At 43.1% G+C, this 20,935-nt stretch overlaps 1 protein-coding gene across 14 annotated transcripts in view; it reads left to right on the forward strand.

The window, feature by feature from the left end:
* Tln2 (talin 2) overlaps nucleotides 1-20,935 on the forward strand; it is a 404,430-nt gene that overhangs the window by 276,723 nt on the left and 106,772 nt on the right. For all 14 annotated transcript variants that reach the window (XM_013076183.3, XM_021237120.2, XM_087199034.1 and 11 more), the window contains 10 exons: nucleotides 284-492; nucleotides 1,045-1,143; nucleotides 4,120-4,287; nucleotides 5,462-5,756; nucleotides 8,549-8,715; nucleotides 11,118-11,246; nucleotides 12,593-12,706; nucleotides 14,562-14,675; nucleotides 17,628-17,762; nucleotides 19,671-19,799. In XM_013076183.3, the coding sequence (XP_012931637.2) occupies nucleotides 284-492; nucleotides 1,045-1,143; nucleotides 4,120-4,287; nucleotides 5,462-5,756; nucleotides 8,549-8,715; nucleotides 11,118-11,246; nucleotides 12,593-12,706; nucleotides 14,562-14,675; nucleotides 17,628-17,762; nucleotides 19,671-19,799 (1,559 nt within the window). The remainder of the gene's footprint in view (nucleotides 1-283; nucleotides 493-1,044; nucleotides 1,144-4,119; nucleotides 4,288-5,461; nucleotides 5,757-8,548; nucleotides 8,716-11,117; nucleotides 11,247-12,592; nucleotides 12,707-14,561; nucleotides 14,676-17,627; nucleotides 17,763-19,670; nucleotides 19,800-20,935) is intronic.

The following is a 20,935-nucleotide window of genomic DNA, read 5'->3' on the forward strand; positions in this document are numbered from 1 at the left end:
AGTGTTGAGGCCTGAGCTGCTCATGGGCCCTAGAAAAAAAGGCCATGAGATGCTGAGCCTGAATCTTAAAGGTGCCTGTGCTCAGCATCTCAGTATGTGAGCCCTCACTGGAGTCGGCTTAGAGACGGACGTGGTCCAACTCACTGTGCTCCTACAGAGCTGTGTCTGACCCTTGCAATGTGAGTCTTGGTCTGTCCCTCGAGACCCCTTACCTCCTGCCCACCTGGGCTCCCTGCATCCTCCACCACCTTCCCTCTGTACTGATGGCGTGCCTCTGTCCCAGGTGACCCTGCGGACACTGACTACACGGCCGTGGGATGCGCAATCACTACTATTTCTTCCAACCTGACGGAGATGTCCAAGGGTGTGAAGCTCTTGGCGGCCCTCATGGACGATGAGGTGGGCAGTGGCGAGGACTTACTCAGAGCTGCGAGGACCCTGGCCGGGGCAGTGTCTGACTTGCTAAAAGCTGTGCAGCCGACTTCTGGAGAGGTGAGTTCTCGGGTTCAAATGAGGCAGCTGCAGCCTCCGGGGATGCTGGAGCTCCAGCCTCCCGCATGGTCCCTGCCACCCTCATAGTGCTTGTTAGCCCATGGTAGCCCTGGGAGTTGTTGAAATGGGTGCGGATACTATTGTTCAACCTTTAGGATCAATTGAGCGCTTAGTATAAAGTCTCCCCACAAAAGTATTCAATTGGATGCAACCCCAGGACCTTAACACATATGACTAGTAGATATTTAAAGAGGATACGAGTTTGTGCCTTAATTTTCATAAAGCACATACCATAAGCTTCTTACTAACTGTATGGAGCTCATCTATTGGATTTCCAATACATCTACCTGTTGCTGGTTTACGAGACACGAGGTGTTTCCCTGCATAGATTTCACCAGGACGTTTCTGTCTACTACCTGGCAAACAATCTAAGATTGCAGTTTATGTTAAGAGAAGCCAGTCCTGTGTGATTCCTCTCTGCACTGTCATCTCTCGCATCAGTGTGGAGGAAAAGCAGTTTCTTTCCATCTGCAGTGTGTTCTTTGTTCGCAGCCTCGACAGACCGTTTTGACGGCCGCTGGAAGCATTGGACAAGCCAGTGGGGATCTTCTGAGACAGATCGGAGAGAATGAGACTGATGAGCGATTCCAAGTAAGATGTCTGCAGCCTCAAAATCTTGGAAAGGAATCCAAGAGACAGTGCAGACCTGAGCAAGCAGAGAGCAGTGGAAAACAAACCCACTTGAGCTGTCAGGGATAAGATTCTGGGGGATTATTTGAGAAGTGAGGTCTTTTTATGTTAGTTTTTAAAAAATTCTTTAATGGAAAAATTCATTTTCCTGACATCAAACATCATTATCCTACAGCATTTATTTACCTTTTCTAATTATCATTTTCTTTACATATTAACCTGTACTTTAGTCCATAGAGGTATTTGTGGCTCTCTCATTCTCCATATAGGAGACCACAGGACCCTTGCATATCCTGTAGTGCAATAAGGTGTTCAGTACACTAACATTCTTTTGTTTGTTTGTTTGTTTGTTTGGTACCAGGGATCGAACTCGGGTCCTTGCACTTGAGCAGCAGGTGGTGAAACCACTGAGCTAAATCCCTGGCCCTACACTAGCATTCTTACAGTGAGGATAGATCTCTGTGATGACTTCCTGGAAAGCCTTCTTCCATCCAGCTGACCAGGAATAACTTCACTATTGCAGACTGCATAAATATACCCCAGTAAGCCCAAGCTGATTGTGTCCCTGTCCAGATTTCCTTCCAGGTCTTTAAACTGTCCTTGAATTGGTCTTATGTTTGATTTAGTCCAGGTAGTTCTCTGTAGGCAAATGACTCCATAGGAATATAGCAGATTTAGCTGCTGGTCTGGTGGGCTTAATTATCTTGAAGCAGCCAGTTTATTTTCCTCAAAAATATTATTTTCCCCACAGTGTTAAGGATGATGGAGGAGACGGTCATCATTCTTCAAGACATCTCCTACATCCTTGTATTTTGTTAAGCTTTGTCTTTTTCTTCTTTGACAGATTGTTTTCCTTGTGTTGCAATGCAAGCTCTTATTTCCTGATGTGCTAGGGAGGCAGGTGTAGGTTCAGTGACGCTTTTGTTTGTGTAAGATTCCTAGGTAAGGACCAGTGCAGTAAAATGGTCCTCAGCCTCCTCCAGTTATGGGCAGCCTGTAGCTTACTGGGACATTTCATTTCTTACTATCTTTTTCTGAGTCTCGAGATCCTATCTCAGAACTTGCCTTGGGTCCTCTGTGTACTACACGTTCCCAGAGTTAACAAAGATTTATTTGACACAGGCTACATAATAGTGGTCCTGTTGAAAAGTTTCACAAAGGCCTTGTTAGCGACTGTAGCTGTAGTATCGCGTTCTTTCTCTAACTGTAATTTTTGGATAAAATTAATAGGAGGGACAGAATTTTTGTAAATGATTCTAACAAAGCTGTTTAGAATAATCAAGATCTACATGACCAAACCCTGTTCCTATTGTGAAAAGATGAATTTATATCAAGTGAAGGAATACTCTGACCTGGTTTGAGAAGCTATGTTTTAAAATCTTTTTAGTCATTTGTGACATTTGAGATGTTTTCACCATCTTTGAGATAGGTATCCAAGAACTGTAATTTTGCAGGCCATATCGGAGCAGTTCCTAAAAGTTGGGCAGCAGGCAAGTGCCAGTCAGCTCCTAAATGCTACATTATCCTTCACCATCACAGCCTTTACTTTACTTTTTCCTTGGATATCCAGGGACTATGACAGCCCTATGAAAGACTGGACTACGCAGTTCCTTTAAGACTACTTGGATTTTGTCCATTTTAAAATCAGCTTTCTTGGTCAATTCATGTTTCAGATTTGCCTGGATTGCATATAGTCTCTACTCACTGTATAATCGCACAAGCTGAACACTCCTTCCAGTATATCTTCTCATAAAATATCTCGTTGTAAAGACTCTGTGGAGGCCCTTTACATTTAGAATCAAAAGTGCTTTTTATTATCTAATGAATTAATAAAGGCTTCTAACCACATTTCCTCTGGGTGGAGAGACTTGACATGTTTGCTTAAAATAACAGTGGGTCATATGTTAGGAAAGGCATTTCTAAATCAAATAAACTGCTTTCAGTATTAAAAGCAAAGAAGTAAATTAAATGTAACTGGTTATTCTTCAAGTCAAACAGATGCAGGACGCATCTGGTAGGCCGTTTCTAAGGGTTCTCCATCCGGCAGGCACAATGCCTTTTGGTTGATTTGAATCATAAACTGGTCTTTTAAATGCTCAGTACCCCTTTCTTCTTCTTTTTTTTTGGTACCGGGGGATCAAACTCGGGTCCTTATGCTTGCGAGGCAGTAGGCGGAACCACTGAGCTAAATCCCCGGCCCTAGCGCCCCTTTCTTCTTGAGTCAGATCATCTTGTAACTCATTTGTGTATGAAGGTTCTCATTCCCCGTTCCATAATAATTTAGTCCCTGTCCAGAAGGCCACAGATAATGAGGGTAACACTCATTCTGAGCCTTCTTTGGCTCCCGAGCTGCATGCGTCAGTGCCAGCTATTTGTCTCTGCATGTCCAACGTTGCCCTCTGGAGGCAGAGATGTGGCTGACTTTCTCGTGATAACTTGGATCCTTATGCAAACCAGAAATCCAAAAGATAAATTTTCAAGTTCCAGTGGGGCATGATGACTTGGAGGCCCCGAGTTATAACCTGCCTGCAGCACATGGCATTGGTGGCATCTTCACATATTTTCAGCTTCTTCAGATCCACCATATTGATCACATATTCAAGAAATGTGATCCAGACTCAGTGTGGGATGAGTCTATGAATGTGAATCAGTGGTAAAAATAAAATCCTTCCTTCAAAGAAACCTATTTAAGATTTAAACCTGTACTACTTAAGAGATTCAGGAAAACTACACTATTAAGATGCACGTCTTTTTTCCTTAATTACTTTTAAGGGTAAGTTAATTTATTTTTTAAGTGAAAAAAATTCTAAAGTACTGAAGAAAAATACCAAATGAAATTATAATTAAATCTTTAGGTAGATGCCACATTATATTTTCATGATATGGAAGGTGATTAAAAAATAATGAATAGTCTTGAATTCCTTTTTTTTTTCTAAGGATGTTTTAATGAGTTTGGCCAAAGCGGTTGCCAATGCTGCTGCCATGTTGGTGCTAAAGGCAAAGAATGTTGCCCAAGTGGCCGAAGACACCATCCTGCAGAACAGGGTGATCGCTGCTGCCACTCAGTGTGCACTTTCCACCTCCCAGCTTGTGGCTTGTGCCAAGGTAAGCCAGCTGGCAGCCCAGCTCTTCCTGCAAAATAGCACATGCTCTTAACTGCCTTCAGTCATCTGTGGGGAGGAAGGGGAGAATTTCTTAAGGATTGTCTGAGCTTGGAGCTTGCTTTAGGTATCTCCTATTAGGTTCCATGATAGGATTTAACATAAGCTGCCTGATTCTGCTTTTATCATTTGTTCTCTGCTCAAGTCCTCAGGCAGGTGGTCCTTTTCCTTAATTACTTCTATATGCAAATTACTGTTTCTCCTCTTTGGATTTCTCAGGGCGTCTTATTGATAGTGCACAGAAAGAGTCCTTGCCTTGTGTCCTTACCATTATACAGAGGTTCAGAAATAATCTGCAGCTTTCTGGGGAGCCCTTTCCATTTGGCAGTGTCTAAGTGTGGATTGGGAATTTCCCCAGGGTATGTACATTCTGTGTTACACATCACCCCATTAGAGCTCCCCAGTGAGGCTGCAAATTAAGAACCATTACCCCTCCTTACTGGTGAGGGTCCTGAGGCCGTTAGAGATTAGGAAGTACGTTATGGCCCCAGAAATAATAAATGGTAGAACTGGGTCCATCTGACCCCCAATGTGTCTTCTCAGAAGATGGCACATTTCCACTTCTGGACTTGCTGACATCTTGTACTGTGTAGATCTGTGATCTGGCTGACAGCGGCATTTCTTATTCTATGTTAGGATTTGTCCATTAGATAGAGGCATCCTCGGTGGCCTCCTTCCTGCTCGCCATGGCAAGATCCATAAGTAACTAAGAGAATCCCTCTGGTCTTTAAAGTACCATGGGGGTAGAGTTCAGGTGCCTTTACAAAAAGAAATAGAATTCCTTTAGGCCATCTTATCCCAGTCCAGATGACTGACCTCAGAGGAGCTGAAGAGAAAGGAAATATAATTGGCAAATACCAGAAATTTTTCTCTACCGAAGCAGTCAGTAGTAGAGATTGTCATACCTGACTACTGAGGGTGTAAGTTAGTAGGACATCTAAAATCACAAAGACAAAGTACAGCAGTGAGTATGGGGAGCCACAGCCATGGTTTAGTTGAGTCCCTGGTGCTGTAATTAAGAAACTGAGGCCCAGGGTACAGAGGGACTCGGGGTGGCTGCTGGGCACACTGGGAACCAGCATCACCTGTAGCACCAAGCCCTGCTTCTGTCTGTGCAGGTCGTGAGCCCCACCATCAGCTCCCCTGTGTGCCAGGAGCAGCTGATTGAGGCGGGCAAGCTCGTGGACCGCTCGGTGGAGAACTGTGTCCGGGCCTGCCAGGCGGCCACCGGTGACACTGAGCTGCTGAAGCAGGTCAGTGCGGCTGCCAGCGTGGTCAGCCAGGCCCTGCACGACCTCCTGCAACATGTGCGGCAGTTTGCCAGCCAAGGCGAGCCCATCGGCCGCTACGACCAGGCCACCGACACCATCATGTGCGTCACCGAGAGCATCTTCAGCTCCATGGGCGATGCTGGTGAGGCCCCTGGCTGCTGCGGGAGGAAGGACGGGTCTGGGTTTCCCTCACAGTGGTAGTTTCCTGCAGCAAAATCGAAGGGTGACTGTCAAGGTCAAGTTCTCCTTGAGTGATCTCAGCCCAAGACTTTCTCACTGAGGCTCAGAGAAAGATCTCGAACTCCTGACATGCGTGCCCATCACCACAGTCAAGCACTCATACAAAGCTAGCCAGTGTTCATTATAATTTGGATGCACAGTAAACTTCTTTTGTTCTAAGAATGTTCATGTTGGGTCAGAGCAGCCACCAGAGAAGACAGGAGCAAGCCCTGGAATGAAGTTTATCTTGCTTCCAGGTCCCCTAGAGGGAGTCACAACATGCCACACAAGGACACAGGAAAACACTGGGGCAGTGAGGAGGCGGAACACGAGAGCTAATGTAGAGCTCAGACCTCCACTTTTGGGGGTTCCCCGGGGAGCTGCATGGCAGGGCGGGGTAAGCAGTTTCAGACTGACTGGCTCATTTACATCATTTTGGCAGGCTGTGAGGTATAGAGGTCATGGTTACTTAACTGGTGCCTGACCCAGGGATGAGCAGAGCAGAGGAGAGTTCTCCTCTATGTCTGTGGGCCTGAGAGAGGACCGAGCTGGTTTGCATATGTATCCAGTGCTGCTCCCAGAATGCAGTAGGACCGCCGAGAGGGCTAGGCTCTCCCCAGGGGAGAGGTTTTTTTAAGATGCTAAAACGTCATAACATATAGTCACTTAAAAAGATATGCAGTACACCTTTTAAGTTGGTTAACTGAAAAATAAATCACTCTAGACTAAACCCATCAGTATGTCCTCTAAATCCTCAGAGTTAACCATTTACAATTTCTGGAGTTTTTTAAAGTAAATTTTATGGTTTATATTTAAGTTACACAGGAGTGCATCCTAAGACATATATATATATTTTTAAGATGGTGCTGTAGTGGAATAAATTATCATACCTACCATTCACAGTTACGTATTTTCACTTCTTGTGGCAAGAGCAGCTGTAATCAACTCATTCAGCAAAAATCCTGACCTTCCCACAGTTGTGTGTGTATGAAAGGGATGGAAAGGGACACCCTCTTTTATATCCACCTATACATTGACCTTTTTAGTGGCAGCATAGTATTTTATTTTGGAGGCATAATTTACTCAATCATTTATCTTTTAATGACATTTAGCTGGTTTCCAAGTTTGTTTATCTTTTTTAAAAATGATACTACAGTAAGGTTTTTTGGGGTGGTTGTTTTGGTGATGCTGGGGAGTAAGCCTAGGGCCTATGCATTGAGCTACATTAAATCCTTTTTTATTTTGAGACAGTCTTACTAAATTGTCCAGGCTGAGCTTGAACTTGGGATCCTCTTCGCTGACAATAAGCATTTTTGAAAGAATATCTTAGTTTTGTTTTGTGGGTATGTATGTAGCATATATCCCTATTGATAGAATTGCTGGACCAATGGGTACATGCACTTTAAATTTTAAAATGTTTTGTGAACTTTCTGTCCAAAAAAATAATGCACAATTGGCAACTGTAGCAGTAGTTTCTTAGAAGTCTGTTTTCCTACTTCCTCGCCAGCCCAGAACAATACTCCATAACAAGTCCTTTTCTTAGAAAATTACCTTATGCTTTTATATCCTCTAATGAATTAACAAAATAAGAGCGTTCCACACAATTGGATATTTGGTCGTTCTTGTTCCATTTTGTGTCTTTTTGGAATACTTCTAGATTTACGGAAAGTTGCAGAGGTTAACCCACAGTTCCCACGTGCCTTGCCATTTCTTCCATTTCTGACATCTTCCCTAAGGCAGGGCCATTTGTCAAAGCCAGATGATAAGCACTGTACATTATTGTTCATGGAATCATGGACAGTATTGAGATTCCATCAGTTATTCTACACATGTCCTTGCACTGTTCTAAGATCCAATCCAGGGCACCACACTGAATGTAACACATTTTTATGTGAAAGCTTTCTTCTTCCCCCTAGTGCTACAATGCTTTAGCATTCTTCTCTAGTAAACTGTGGGAGAGGAGTGGGCCCATCCTTTATCTGGAGGAGTTTTCTTTTAAATGTTGACTTTTATACCTTCCCCATTTCCACAAGGAACTTGAAATAGATTCCAGTAAAATCACAAACACCACAAGACCAAACAATTAGTAAAACAAGATCCAAATTAGGGCTGGGAAGAAAAAGATGAGCAAAGAGAACACTGACTGGAAAAACTGGGCCAGGGCACATCTGAGCCCTTCAGCATGAAACTGCGCTCCTTGTGCCTGCCATATGTGGAAGAACCAAATGGCACAAGTGGAGTGGATCATGCGACATCACTCATCTGGTGGTTGGTAGCATGCGAATCCTGAATTTAAAAATAAATGTTTCCTGTCTGCTTTCCTCCAGGAGTTTATTATAGGGGCTTTTGTGTAAGCAGCTCTTAAAGTAAGGTAAACAATGTTTTCTAAGTGAGCATTTAAAGAAAATAAATCCATGTGATCATATCCCCTGCCTTTGCTCTGTAAACTGCTCCTCTTTGGCTACCTGTGCCATGTTTATCCCTTGCAGTTAAAAGTTCGACTTGGGTATGTTTGGAGAGTACTGTCCGGCAGCTGCAGGGAGTACTTTCAGCTCTGTCTGGAACTCGTGTGCACCGCTTAGAAGTAGATTGTCCAGGGTCATGCCCCTCCATCCTGCTGGCCACAGGAGTTAAGACAAGACTACACCAGCTCCTGAGATTGAACTCACTGTGAAAAGCAGACAAACAACCCAAATCCCCTTTCCCATCCTGTAGGTGAGATGGTACGGCAGGCCCGGGTCTTGGCCCAGGCTACTTCCGATCTCGTCAATGCTATGAGATCAGATGCAGAAGCTGAAATCGACATGGAGAACTCAAAGAAGCTGCTTGCAGCAGCAAAGCTCTTGGCCGACTCCACTGCTCGCATGGTGGAAGCTGCGAAGGTATGACATGCATCTGCTGCTTGAAAAGTACCCAGTAAGTTGTAGGGTTTGGAAAGTACCTTCATGACTGTGAGACATAGGATTGTCAGCTGAGGGTACATTAAACCCTGCATGACTTTGTAGCATGAACTTGGTTCACACAGGCAAAGCACATTCTTGAACATGAGACAGAAACTCTTCAGAGGAGAGGTACTGAGCCACCAGAGCACCCTGCTTAGCCAGAGGCCCTTTTTCCACTACAAGTGATGGTTGACTGAACCTAGAGATTTTCAGCAGTGACTTTGCCTGTGCCTTAGCCTCATTGTTACCTTGCCTTCCATTTGACTTCTCAACTAAACTCTTATCCAGACTTTTCATGGAAGAGTTTCTTACTTCACTGTCTTTCAAATCCAACAACAATTTAAAATCTTGTACAGACTGGGTCTCCCTCATCCAAAATGGGTGAGACCAGACATGTGTTAGATTTTGGAGTTTTTACAAACTAGAATATTTGCATAGACTTTACTAGTTGAAACTTTACTGTAATCCAAAAACCAGAGATCCAGCTTTTGAACATCATGCTGATACTCAAAAAAGTTCAGATTTGGGAACATTTTGGATTTCAGATTTTCAGAAAAGGTCTACTCAACCTGTAAAAGGGTAAAAGTTAGCTTTGTATGTTTTGACCTCTATCCTACAGCACCATACTTCTAAAAGCCAGTTCTTTCTTTTTTTTTTTTTGGTACCAGGGATGGAGCTCAGGACCTTGCACTTGCAAGGCAGGCACGGTGCCACTGAGCTAAATCTCCAGTGATTCTTAACCAGGGGTCTGTTTTGAGGCTCTTTGTAATGTACTAAAGTGTACATGCCTCATTTCCACTCCTAAAGATGTTGATTCATAAGATCCCTGGTGAAACCATGTGCGTGTATATATGTAACACAGAATATTCTGATTCATACCTCTAGGTGAGAACTATTTCAAATGGATAAAGCCATCTTTACCCTTTTTTATTATGCATGTAGCTAGCATACATTTCCTGTAGAATTAATCGCAAATCCAGATAAATATAAAAAGAAAATAAAAATAACCTTCAAGTTCCTGCTCCCAAAATAACATTTTTAATGTATTCTACACACATAAAATTCATTATACATCTTTACATCTTATCTCCCTGGCTCCAGTGGAGTAGAAATGTATCTCAACCAGGTTTGTGAATTTACTTAAAATGTACTGTGACATGCATGAACCGTGCATAAGCTCTTTCTTATTGCCCCACTTCAAGGATTGAGATTCGTGGACATAAAAGGAAGGAGGATAGAAGGCCCCAAGGAGGAAGCAGGATCTTTCTTCTGTCTGTTATGGCCAAGGACCTCTAATTTTAACCACCCCTTTTCAGGACCCCCCCCAAAAAGCATTATTGGGGTTTGTGTAGGTTTTTTTGAAAGTTTATTAGTATTCTTTCCCCTCTGAAATCTGTATATGGCTGTATCAAACAAACCTTCATGTTTGTAAAAAATAAAAATAAAAAATTATTTGCTAGAATGAGAAGAGCTGTAGGGAAAATCTAATCAGTGTCTTATTTTACATATGACAAAGCTGAGACTTCAAAAGATTAAGCCAAACATCACATAGCCAGACTGAACCAGGACCGATGGACACATTTGTTTTTTTATGTCACAATGCCACTTCTCTGAATTTAACCAAGTTGCCGAAAATTTGTCTCTTGAAAGTATTTGTAATTTTCAGGCAGTCATATTTGACATAATCATATTTCACCTCAGTAGGAAGAGAATAAAAAGTAAATACTTCTGGGTGTGGTAGCACATGTCTGTAATCCCAGCACTGGGGAAGCTGAGGCAGGAGGATTGCCATGAGTTCAAGGCCAGCCTGAACTGCCTAGGAAGATCCTGTCTCAAAAACAAAACAAAACAAAAAAAAGTAAATACTGTTGGCACAAATGGCCATCCTCTAGACGAAAATTACTGGGCTCTTTCTTTATCTTATATCTGTAAATGAGCTCCAGCCTGAAACAAAATGCATTTCTTTATATTTAAATTTATTTTCAACTGATGCATAAAAGTGTAAAACTCATCCCTTTCAGTGGGGTCACATGTGAAGTCTTAATGTTTTTTAAACCACGAATTTCTGACCACAGAGTGATTTATGTGAACGAACAAGGCTGTGATCAGCAGTGTTTAATTATCACCCTTGGATACTTTTTAGCCAGGCAGCTTTGAAGCTTCCCTGGGTGGATATTTTTGGTTGTAAGGCACACATCTTTATCATAAATCTATTGCTTATAGCGTTTAGCTTTTCCAAATGTGCTATAGACCTAGGGGAAAGTAAAACTGAAGGTGTGTGTTCAGTACGTGTGGCATTCCGTCCCCTGGACCACTTGAAATCTTTATTTTCACCTTGGCAGGGAGCTGCAGCCAATCCAGACAACGAAGATCAGCAGCACCGGCTGAGAGAAGCCGCAGAAGGTCTCCGGGTAGCAACCAATGCTGCAGCCCAGAACGCTATTAAGAAGAAAATTGTCAACCGGCTGGAGGTCTGGAAAGAGGCTGGCTTTTTGGGATTCCTATTTTAGATTGCAAAGAGTCATGTGAAAAAATAGTTGAGTCAACAAATTGATGCCCATACAAAGAAAGCTAAATCAAGGTTAACAACCTTGGTGGATGGTTTAGGTCCTTTAAAGGCATTGACACCGTTTGAAAAAATTACTTTAATTTGTGCCTTCTGAAAGCAATGATCCTTCCTAACATTCAGAAATAGAATACAGAGGAGTTTCAAGCAGAACTGGGACTCTTCCCCTGGCACAAAAGGGTGCATATATTCAAGCAGGACCTGTCACTGAAAATGTTCACATCTTGTCACAGGCAATGACTTTTTTTCAGGATGTCCCATAGAAAAGAGGGACTTGGAAAAATTGGAGTGGGGGAGGCACAGATTTGGTTAGAAAGGTATGGAGGAGAGCAAGAAATATTTGTTTCAGTCCGGGGATTTAGCTCAATGGTTTCATCGCCTGCTGTGCAAGTGCAAGGACCCGAATTCGATCCCCAGTACCAAAAAAAAAAGAAATATTTGTTTCATTTTTCAGAATACTTTTTTCTGATGAAAGAGTTGCAATAGTAACAAAAACATGTAACAAAACATTTGATTTCTCTCCTCAGTATGCACAGGAGACTTTTACACTAAAAGATGGAGAGTTGGGCCAGGGGTTCAGCTCAGGGGTTCTGCCGCCTGCCTCGCAAGCGCAAGGTCCCGTGTTCGATCACCGGTACCAAAACAAAAAGAGAGTGAACTCAATGGAGTACTCAGGGCCATAGACTGTGTACTTCTTTTTCGTTTGTTTGTTTTATTTTGAGATAGAGTCTCGCTATGTAGCCCAGCCTGGCCTCAGTCCTCCTGCCCAGGGATCCCCCTGCCTCAGCCTCCTGGGTGCTAGCATTGCAGGCCTGAGCCGCCACAGCCAGCATGCATTTCTGAGCCAAAGGCTCCAGGTGCTGAGAGAAGAAAGTCATGGGCACCTGCATTTGTGCTTGATGTGGAGAACAGCCTACGCTCCTGAGAGACCTTTTTCCCCTAGACACTTAGACTCGGTGCTGCTGGTTATCAGGGCCAGCATGGTCTTGGAATTGTCATTTGGCTTTTTAAGGAAAGATTGGAATCCACTGCAGTTTGAGCTCTCAAGCATGCCTGTCTCTGTTGCACCCAGGGCAGACAGTGGGGCAGGGCATGGTTAGGCTCATTGGTTTTAAAAAGGTGGTGTCTGTTCCTGGGGTTCTTGCAGCGGCAGAGCCATGTGGGCCTGTGGAGGAAGTGATGTCATGCATACGTATGTGCCTGTGTTATTGTCTGCAAACCCAGACTGACCTGTCTCATTCTCCTTCACAGGTTGCCGCCAAACAGGCAGCGGCTGCAGCCACGCAGACCATCGCTGCCTCCCAGAATGCAGCCATTTCCAACAAGAACCCCGCAGCCCAGCAGCAGCTGGTCCAGAGCTGCAAGGTGAGTTTCTGGCCTGGAACACAGAAGGGCAGGTCTGCTGTGGCAGCCCTGATAGCATCAGCGAGCCACGTGCCCTGGTAACTCACTTAAAACAGGTCTTGCCGGCCCTAATCTAGTTTATCCCAGCGTCTTGTTCCAGGTGTACTCGTGTCTGGTTTTTGTCCCTTCAGTGAGGGCCTGTGTTTGGGGGTAGAGTATGCATTTTTTTTCCCCACCATTGTCTTTCCTTTGTCCCCATTCTTTTCTTTCTGAGAGACTGAATCAAAGAATTAACGAGGAGGCCTTTTGAGTGTTCTGAAATAGTAACGAAGCATTGCATCTCCCTAGTGTCCCCTCTTTGACAGGCAGACCTTCACATTCAATCTTTACTCATTGGAGCTAGGTTGATTTCCTGCTTTCTGCTAATTCCACCTCCAGGATTTATTTCATCCTTTTTGGCCTGGGTGAAATTGTGCTGTGGTGCTTTCTGATGTTATCCATTTGTCTCTGTTCTTCTGAGACTGGGCCCTGGTGCTGCACTGAGGTGACTCCAGCCACCTTTGTGCCTTCTGTTTGGGCCCAGGGAGCTGACTCTGCCTGGACGCTTCTGAGTAGTGCCAGAGCCAGAGTCCACTTGCAGCGCAATTGCCACACATGGGTAGGCATCTGGCTGGGGTCTGCTGAAGCAGTATCAATAGAGGCTGGTAGATGTCCTCCAGGAGGAAGAGCCTCCCCTCAGCAAGGGGCCAGGGTCCCAGGCAGCTGTGCTTGGGAACTTGGGCGGGGGGGGGGGGGCGGGGGGGGAGGGGTCCAGCCTCAATTCAGCTGCCTTCCTCTTCTCAGGGAGCACATGCTGCTCATGTCCAGGGACATGCTGCAGGGTGAGTCTTCTGCCCCTCTTTTGCAAAGAGACAGAAGATACTATGACTCTGAATGTCATTGCCAGGAAATGAGAAGAGTACTGCTCATGAGCTTGAGGTAGACATGGAAAAGTGGACCAAAAACCCTGGAAGCAGCAGTCCTAGGAAGGGCTGGGGAGATTTACATGGGAGTATTTTTTTAACTCTTGCTGGAGTGAGTTCTTGGGGAAAAAAGTGTCACCAGGCCATGATGCACATGGCACCTTTACCGGCAATGGTGGCTGAGCTGCTGTGACCCCTAGAGCGAGGGTGGGCTCAAAGGGAAAACGTGGAAGGAACCACAGAAGCTGGGAGGCTGGTCTGTAAGGCAGCACAGGAAACATAGCAGTCCTGCCATGTGAGTGCTGCTTCTGTCTCCTTTGCCCTGGGCTTTGGGATTTTCAGTTTGAGAAATGGTAAGTGCTGCTTGGAACAGAGAAGCGGGAGCCATGAGCACATGCAGGCTGGCACACGGAACACACACGTGCAGAGTAAGAGCCCAGAGCACTGAAATATGCGGTAGCTGAGTATTTCTCTCAATTTCGTCTCACCTTGGAGCCATCTGACTTCAGTTTATCCACCTGTGAATCATGAGAATGCTTTGATACTAAATTCGCAACCCTATTACAACAAGGGAAATTCTCTCTTTTTATTTGGTACTGGGGATCGAACTCGGGTCTTTGCACTTGCGTAGCAGGGGGAAATTCTCTTAAGGCTTTGTTATACAGAATCGTCTTCCCCAAGATGCATCAAGACCTTTGGGACCACAAGGTATAGTGCGTGGGGAAGAAGGGGACTTAGAACAAGTTTCAGTGTTGGTGAGGACACAGCTAAACATGTAAATCCAAGGGCCAAGACTAGGGTCCCTTGGGAATAGACATCTTATCCAAAAAACAAGTTGCTTGGGTCATTTTCTACCCTCTTGATAGTTGCAACCCTCTACCTGTGCTCAGTTTCTGTCTCCTGCCTTCCTGCAGGCTGTGGCGGATCACATTCCTCAGCTGGTCCAGGGGGTGAGAGGGAGCCAAGCTCAAGCAGAGGACCTCAGTGCCCAGCTGGCTCTCATCATCTCCAGCCAGAACTTTCTCCAGGTAACATAGAAGCAGTCATTTGGTCTTCCATGGAGCCCCCAGCTGGGCAGGGGCAGCCTTTAGTCCTTAAGGAGAGGAATGAGTGAATCCCATAGCCTTGGTTGCAACTTTACATGTCCAGCTTTGGGAGAAGTAGCTTTCACCTGGCAAAGGAGAATGCTAATATGCAAGGAATTGCCCTGGGGAGGCAGCATGTGATCCATTTTTCTCAGGAGTATTTTATTCATTTTTCTTTGACGAGAGGAGAAAATGCAATAAGTTGTAAATTATGATGAATGGCCTAGGACCAGGTAGTGCTTTAGGTTTCTAGAGCACCTAGTGCTCTTATTCATAGACTGGGAAAACAGAAGTGTGTTTCATGTTTTCTTTTCCAAATATGAGCATGTTCCTGGTGGCCATTGGCTGTTAGTCAGGATTGTCAGCCTTCTGTGGGGTGAAGGGTAGATTTGTTGGTTTTCTGCTTTGGTTTGGTTTGGTTTGGTTTGTGGTGCTGGAGATGAACCCAAAGCCTTGTGCATGCCAGGCAAGTTGTATACCATTGAGCTACACCCACAGTATGGTAGGTTCATTTTAAGGAAAACTGGGTATGGTGATAGCATCATGAGAAAACACCCTTGTGTGTGCTTCTTATATTCAAAACTCTCTCTTTTTTTTTTTTGGTACCAGGGATCAAACTCGGGTCCTTGCGCTTGGGCAGCAGGCAGCAAAACCACTGAGCTAAATCCCCAGCCCTCAAACCTCTCTCTTTATCAGCACTTTGTTTATACTTGTATCTCATAAGCAGTTGATACTAGGATGTATTTCAGCTTCACATCCCTTTCTGGTTCAACCCATAGTTGCAGGACCAAGTGACACCTCCATTGGGTCAGTTTTTCCTCTGCTATAACCCCAACATGAAGAAATAAAATATGGATGTTTTTATCTTTCCACATATTTAAACTACACACAGATGCGCAAAGGTGTGTGTGTGTGTGTAATATTTGAATTGTGGTTGGATTGTATATAAATCCTTTGTTTTTTGTTGTCATTTTGTTTCATTTTTGTGTGGCATTCAGGATCAAACCCAGGGCCTCGCATATGCTAGGCAAGCACTCTGCCACTGAGCTACATCCCCAACCCTTTTAAGGTTTTATTTTATTTTAAGACACGGTCTTACTAAGTTGCCCGGGCTGGCCTCAAACCTCAGCCTCCAGAGTACTGTGCCACCATGCCTGGCTGACCCTTTAGGTTTTTCATTTACCATCTGGATTTTTATGATTTTGAATAATCTAGCAAGTGGCCATACTGTGTGTTTAATGACCTTCACATCATTGGACGTACAAGTTTTTATGTTTTCTGCCATCATAGAATTAATTGGTAATATGATTTTCTTTCTGTGCTCAAATCTTTCTTCCCCTCTTGAGTTACTTCTTTATGATAAATTTCTTGAAATAAGATTGAAAACAGCTTAGTTTTAATTTCTGGGTGCTAAGATTTATGACTTGGACAAGGCATGCCCTCACTAGAGGTCCTGGAACCAGCTGCTGTGTGCATTGTCCCCACCTCTGCAGGACTGTAGGGTGTTAAAATACAGGAGTGTGGACATCTTCCCAGTTCCACTGTCCCTGCCCTTGGTTTTCTTTTTATTTTGTCATCATAGATATGTAGATCTTTACAAGAAAAAGGCAAACTTAAATAACAATAGAGTTGACAGGTCAAAAAGTGTATACATTGTTTTGTATGTGTGTGTGTGTGTGTATTGCACATCAGACCCATCAAACCTTGCATGTATGAGGCAAGCGCTGTACCACTGAGCTACACCCCAGCAAGTTTATACGTTTTAAACTTCCTTCTTGCACATTGTGGAATTGCCCTTCCAGAAAGATGAATGAATCTAAATTTACAATTAGCAGTATGTGGAGCATACTTTTAATACATTTTTTGTAAGATAGAGAGTTAAGTGTTTAAAAAAAGAAAAACGTGTTTGATTTTCATTTTCTTGATTTTCACAATGTTAAACATTTTTCATATACTCTTTGTTGTTTCTGTTATGTGGAATTGTCCGTGCTTTTTATACAGTCATGTGGGGTTTTCTTATTATTTCTCATTAATTCTTTAAATATTAACTTTTTCCTTCATGTCTATGATCTGGCACTTAAGTTGTCATAACTTTTCTAAGATTAGTTTTGTAGCAAGTATATTTAAGGCCTTAAAGTGTAATGCTTTTTGATCCTGAAATTCTACTTTTAAAAATTTATACAAAACAGCTACTGATAAGCTTGAGGCTAGAGGATTATGCGTTCAGTGCTAGTCTGGGCAACATATCAAGACCCTCATCTCAAATATACAAAGAAAATTACAAATAGGTACAAATATTTATTGATTGATCATTGTTTATTACATTGAAGAAAAATGAAAACATTCCCAATAATAGGGGATTGGGAAATGTTAACAAGTGTATACAGTGGCATGTTATTATGGCTGATAAAATGAAACAAAGAAATTATAAAAGAAAATGGTATTCTCATATTTTCAAAAATAGAACACCCATACATGGTGAAATCACTTTGGCTTATGAGATGCAAGGTTATTTTGTCTTCATTTTTTGAAATAGCCCATTGGTTATATTTGAAATTCAGAGTAAAGAGCTATTCTGAGGAATGCAAAAAAACCTATTTAATAAGAACTCTCTCTGAAATCCTGTTGTAAATGAGAATTTTAAGCTACTATCCCAATTTTACCTCCCCAGCTACACCAACCATGAAACATACTTTTAAAAAATATCTCTAGAATGTACTCACCTACGGTGTCTGATTTGGGGTGGTAATTTTGGGGTCAGAGTGAAGAACAAATTGGTGTTTGATGTTCCTCTCTCTTTAGGGAAAAATAAGTTCTGGTCACTGTGGAGGTATTGCTGTGACTCTGCCTCTTGCTGCGCAGGAGTTGTCTTACTTTCTGCTCGTCTCTTTACAGCCTGGAAGCAAGATGGTATCCTCCGCCAAGGCCGCAGTGCCCACCGTGAGTGACCAGGCCGCAGCCATGCAGCTGAGTCAGTGTGCCAAGAACCTAGCGACCAGCTTGGCTGAGCTGAGGACGGCGTCACAGAAGGCAAGTTGGGCCTGGTCACAGTGGTTAACTCGTCAGAGGTGAAGCTTTTCATTCCATACTCCTGGTGTGGTGTGGGTGCTGCCCAGGGCCTGAGCACAGCCCATTTCCTGGCAGGGGTGTCCATTCCATTTGCATGACCATTAAAGATGCTCCCGTTGGTTGGTTTTTACTGCATTTAGCGCTGTCTCCCAGACTTGGTTTTCATCTTGTGATTAGAGATGACTTTTATTGAACATCATGGCAGAAGTGGACATAGCAGAGAAGACCTGTTCACCTCATGATGGCTGGGATGCAAAAGAGGGAGACATAGGAAGAGTCCAGGGTCCTAATATCCCTTTCAGGATCACACCCCATGGCATAACTTCCTTCCACCAGGCCCCACCTCCTAAGGATTCCACTGCCTCCAAATATTAACAAAGGCTGTGGACCAAGCCTTTAACACATTTGTCTTTTGGGGAAAATTCAGTTCCAAACTACAGCAATAAGTGATCACATCTCCTAATATCATCTTGAGAATTTAATAAATGATATAGGCAGAAAATCTAGGGGAGTCATCTTTACTATCTTTTTTTTCTTAGAAAATTTTCATATTTTACATTGAAGTGTTCACTTTAAAAAGTTCTCAATAAAACAAAATATAGGGCTAAATAAGTTGCTTTTTCTGAAGCTTATTAACTACCAAAGGACCTCATTACTCCTGTAATGTGCTGTTAGCATAAAGTTCTAGCATGAATTCATGAATGCTTATTAGAGCAATTCCTGTATAAAAACAAGGGAAGTAGGTTGAAGCTGACTTGCATTCTTAATATGAGCAGTGCACTACTTTGCAAAAGAAAAGCAAGCAGAGCTTTTGCCAAAAAAGTGTGTGAGCTGTTCCACAGAAGGTCCGGGAATCACCAAAGGTGCTTGTTGCAGTGCAGGTTTCTGGGCCCCAAATCAGAACCTTGGCCCATAGATCCTACCCATCTGCATTTGAAGAAGTTTCCTCAGTGAATCTTAGACACATACTCACCATAAACACCTACAAACCCTAAAGGGAGGGGAAATCAAGACTGTCTACCAGGTACAGGAAGGCATGATGAAAGCTTACAAATATTTTTGTTATGTACTGTAAGGCTTAAGCATGGGGGCTATGGAATCAGACAAACTACATTCAAATTCAGGCCCTGTCACTGACTTAATTTTGTGACTTGGGAAAGTTAGTTAACCTCTCTGTGCTTCAGTTTCCTCACCTAATAATACTAGCACATAAAAATCAGTATTTACTGCTGCTACTGTTATTATTATCTAAAAAGGAAAGAAATTAAAATTCATCAGTAATTAGTATACTGAGCAATTATTTTACATGTATTTAGTTAATTAATGTGTTGGGTGCATAAAATCACCAGGGTTTGGAAACCAGTGTTCTAAATGGTTAAGAGAATGAAATAACCTTCTTAAAAATTTCACAGTCTTCAGTATGGGAATATAACGATTTATAATCTGGAAACCTTGTAAGGAGAATAAGGGTTAACGTAGACTTGGCCCTAGCATCCTAGATTGGTTTCTTTATTCATTCAACTGGATACTTCTGAACCTCTGTGTGTACACATACTGTGCTAAGGGCTCGATCTCTGCAACCCAGCCACAGTGAATAAAAGATCCCTTAAGTCTGTGGATAAAAAAGATGCAAGAAGACTTTTAAATATATCCAGTGATGAGACATACACAATTAATTATTTAGGGAAGGTAAAACTAAGGTCCTAACTAAAGGTGATTTTATACCCTGAGGAAATGGCTGCTGCCTTTGCCTCCTACTACTGGACTCAGAGTCATTGGGTATATCCAGAAAGTATTTCATGTGTTGTAATAATTGGAGACCCTTTTCCCAAGCAGATTGTGTATACATATTCCTCACTCTGTTGACAGGCCCATGAAGCCTGTGGTCCTATGGAAATCGATTCAGCTCTGAACACAGTGCAGACGCTTAAGAATGAGCTGCAGGATGCCAAGATGGCAGCTGTGGAGAGTCAGTTGAAACCACTTCCAGGAGAAACGGTAAGCTCTTCCAGCCAGCTGGCTGTGGGTTCCAGGTTTTTTTATGATCATGGTGAGACATTTGTAGAAGTTGGGCTTAGTGTCCCAGCACTTCAGGTATTTGGAACTTAGTGCCCTAGACTTGCCACATAGCTTTGGACCTGCATTAAGATAGCGATTCCCTGTGGGAACTTTTACCAATGGTTATATGTGCCCTTTCCTGGGGTTTTGCTGAGGATAAACAGGCATCTGTTAACATACACCCCTCTTTTTGATAATTGAGACAAATCCTAGCATCCTAATCCTGTGGTCTTTTTCTGAAAAGAATGTTCCCTGCAGCTGGTGGGACTAGATCTGAAGCTGACAGTGGTGCTTTCTAGACCCGCTGCCACCAGCTGGCTATGGACAGTATCTCCTCTGTGTCTCGGGTATTTTAATGTGAAATGGGTGGCAGTGAGGTTATGATGGTAAACACAGAAAAGATGATCAACAGTCATGTTTAAAATAAAATCATTTATGTAATGCAAGGCACTGAGATGGACAACAGCAAAGATTTTAATCCAGTAAAGCCACAGTTGCAAATAGAAAAATGGCTCCAGAGGTCTAATTTGGTCATATTAGGATAAGTCCTGATGCTTTTATCAGCGTTTTCTTGGCTAAAATTTTACCAATCCTCATTTCTGTATAATGACTTTCCTACATTGTTCTGAGCATTGCTAGTAAAATACCACCATTTTTTAAGCACCTGTTAAGCATTCACACACAATCTAGTTTATCCTGACAGTAACCCCAATGAGCCAGTATTTTTAAACCCATTTCTCCTGAAGTAAACAGGGATGTCCAATGTTACTTGCTAATTAGTGGCAGAATCAAGGTTTGAATCCAGATCTGTAGGACTCCCAAGCCCATTCTGAGAGGTGCTACCCTCTTTTTGTGTGCTTACTTTTTGCAGTGCTGGGGATCAAACATAGGGCCTCAAGCATGGTAGGCACTGAGCTCTAACAGCTTCTTCTCCTAACTACTGATGCTCCTTGAATGAATGAAAGGGTCTTAAAATGTAAACAGACTGCAGGAGTGTCTAATATACCACAAAACAATGGCTGGTACCTAGGCAACACTCAAAAATATCTATGCAGTGAAGTTGCCATATTTTAAAG

This window comes from Heterocephalus glaber, unplaced genomic scaffold, assembly GCF_053883595.1.
Source record: "Heterocephalus glaber isolate CG9 unplaced genomic scaffold, H.glaber_assembly_v1.0 deba00001689, whole genome shotgun sequence".
Taxonomy (NCBI): Eukaryota; Metazoa; Chordata; class Mammalia; order Rodentia; family Bathyergidae; genus Heterocephalus; species Heterocephalus glaber.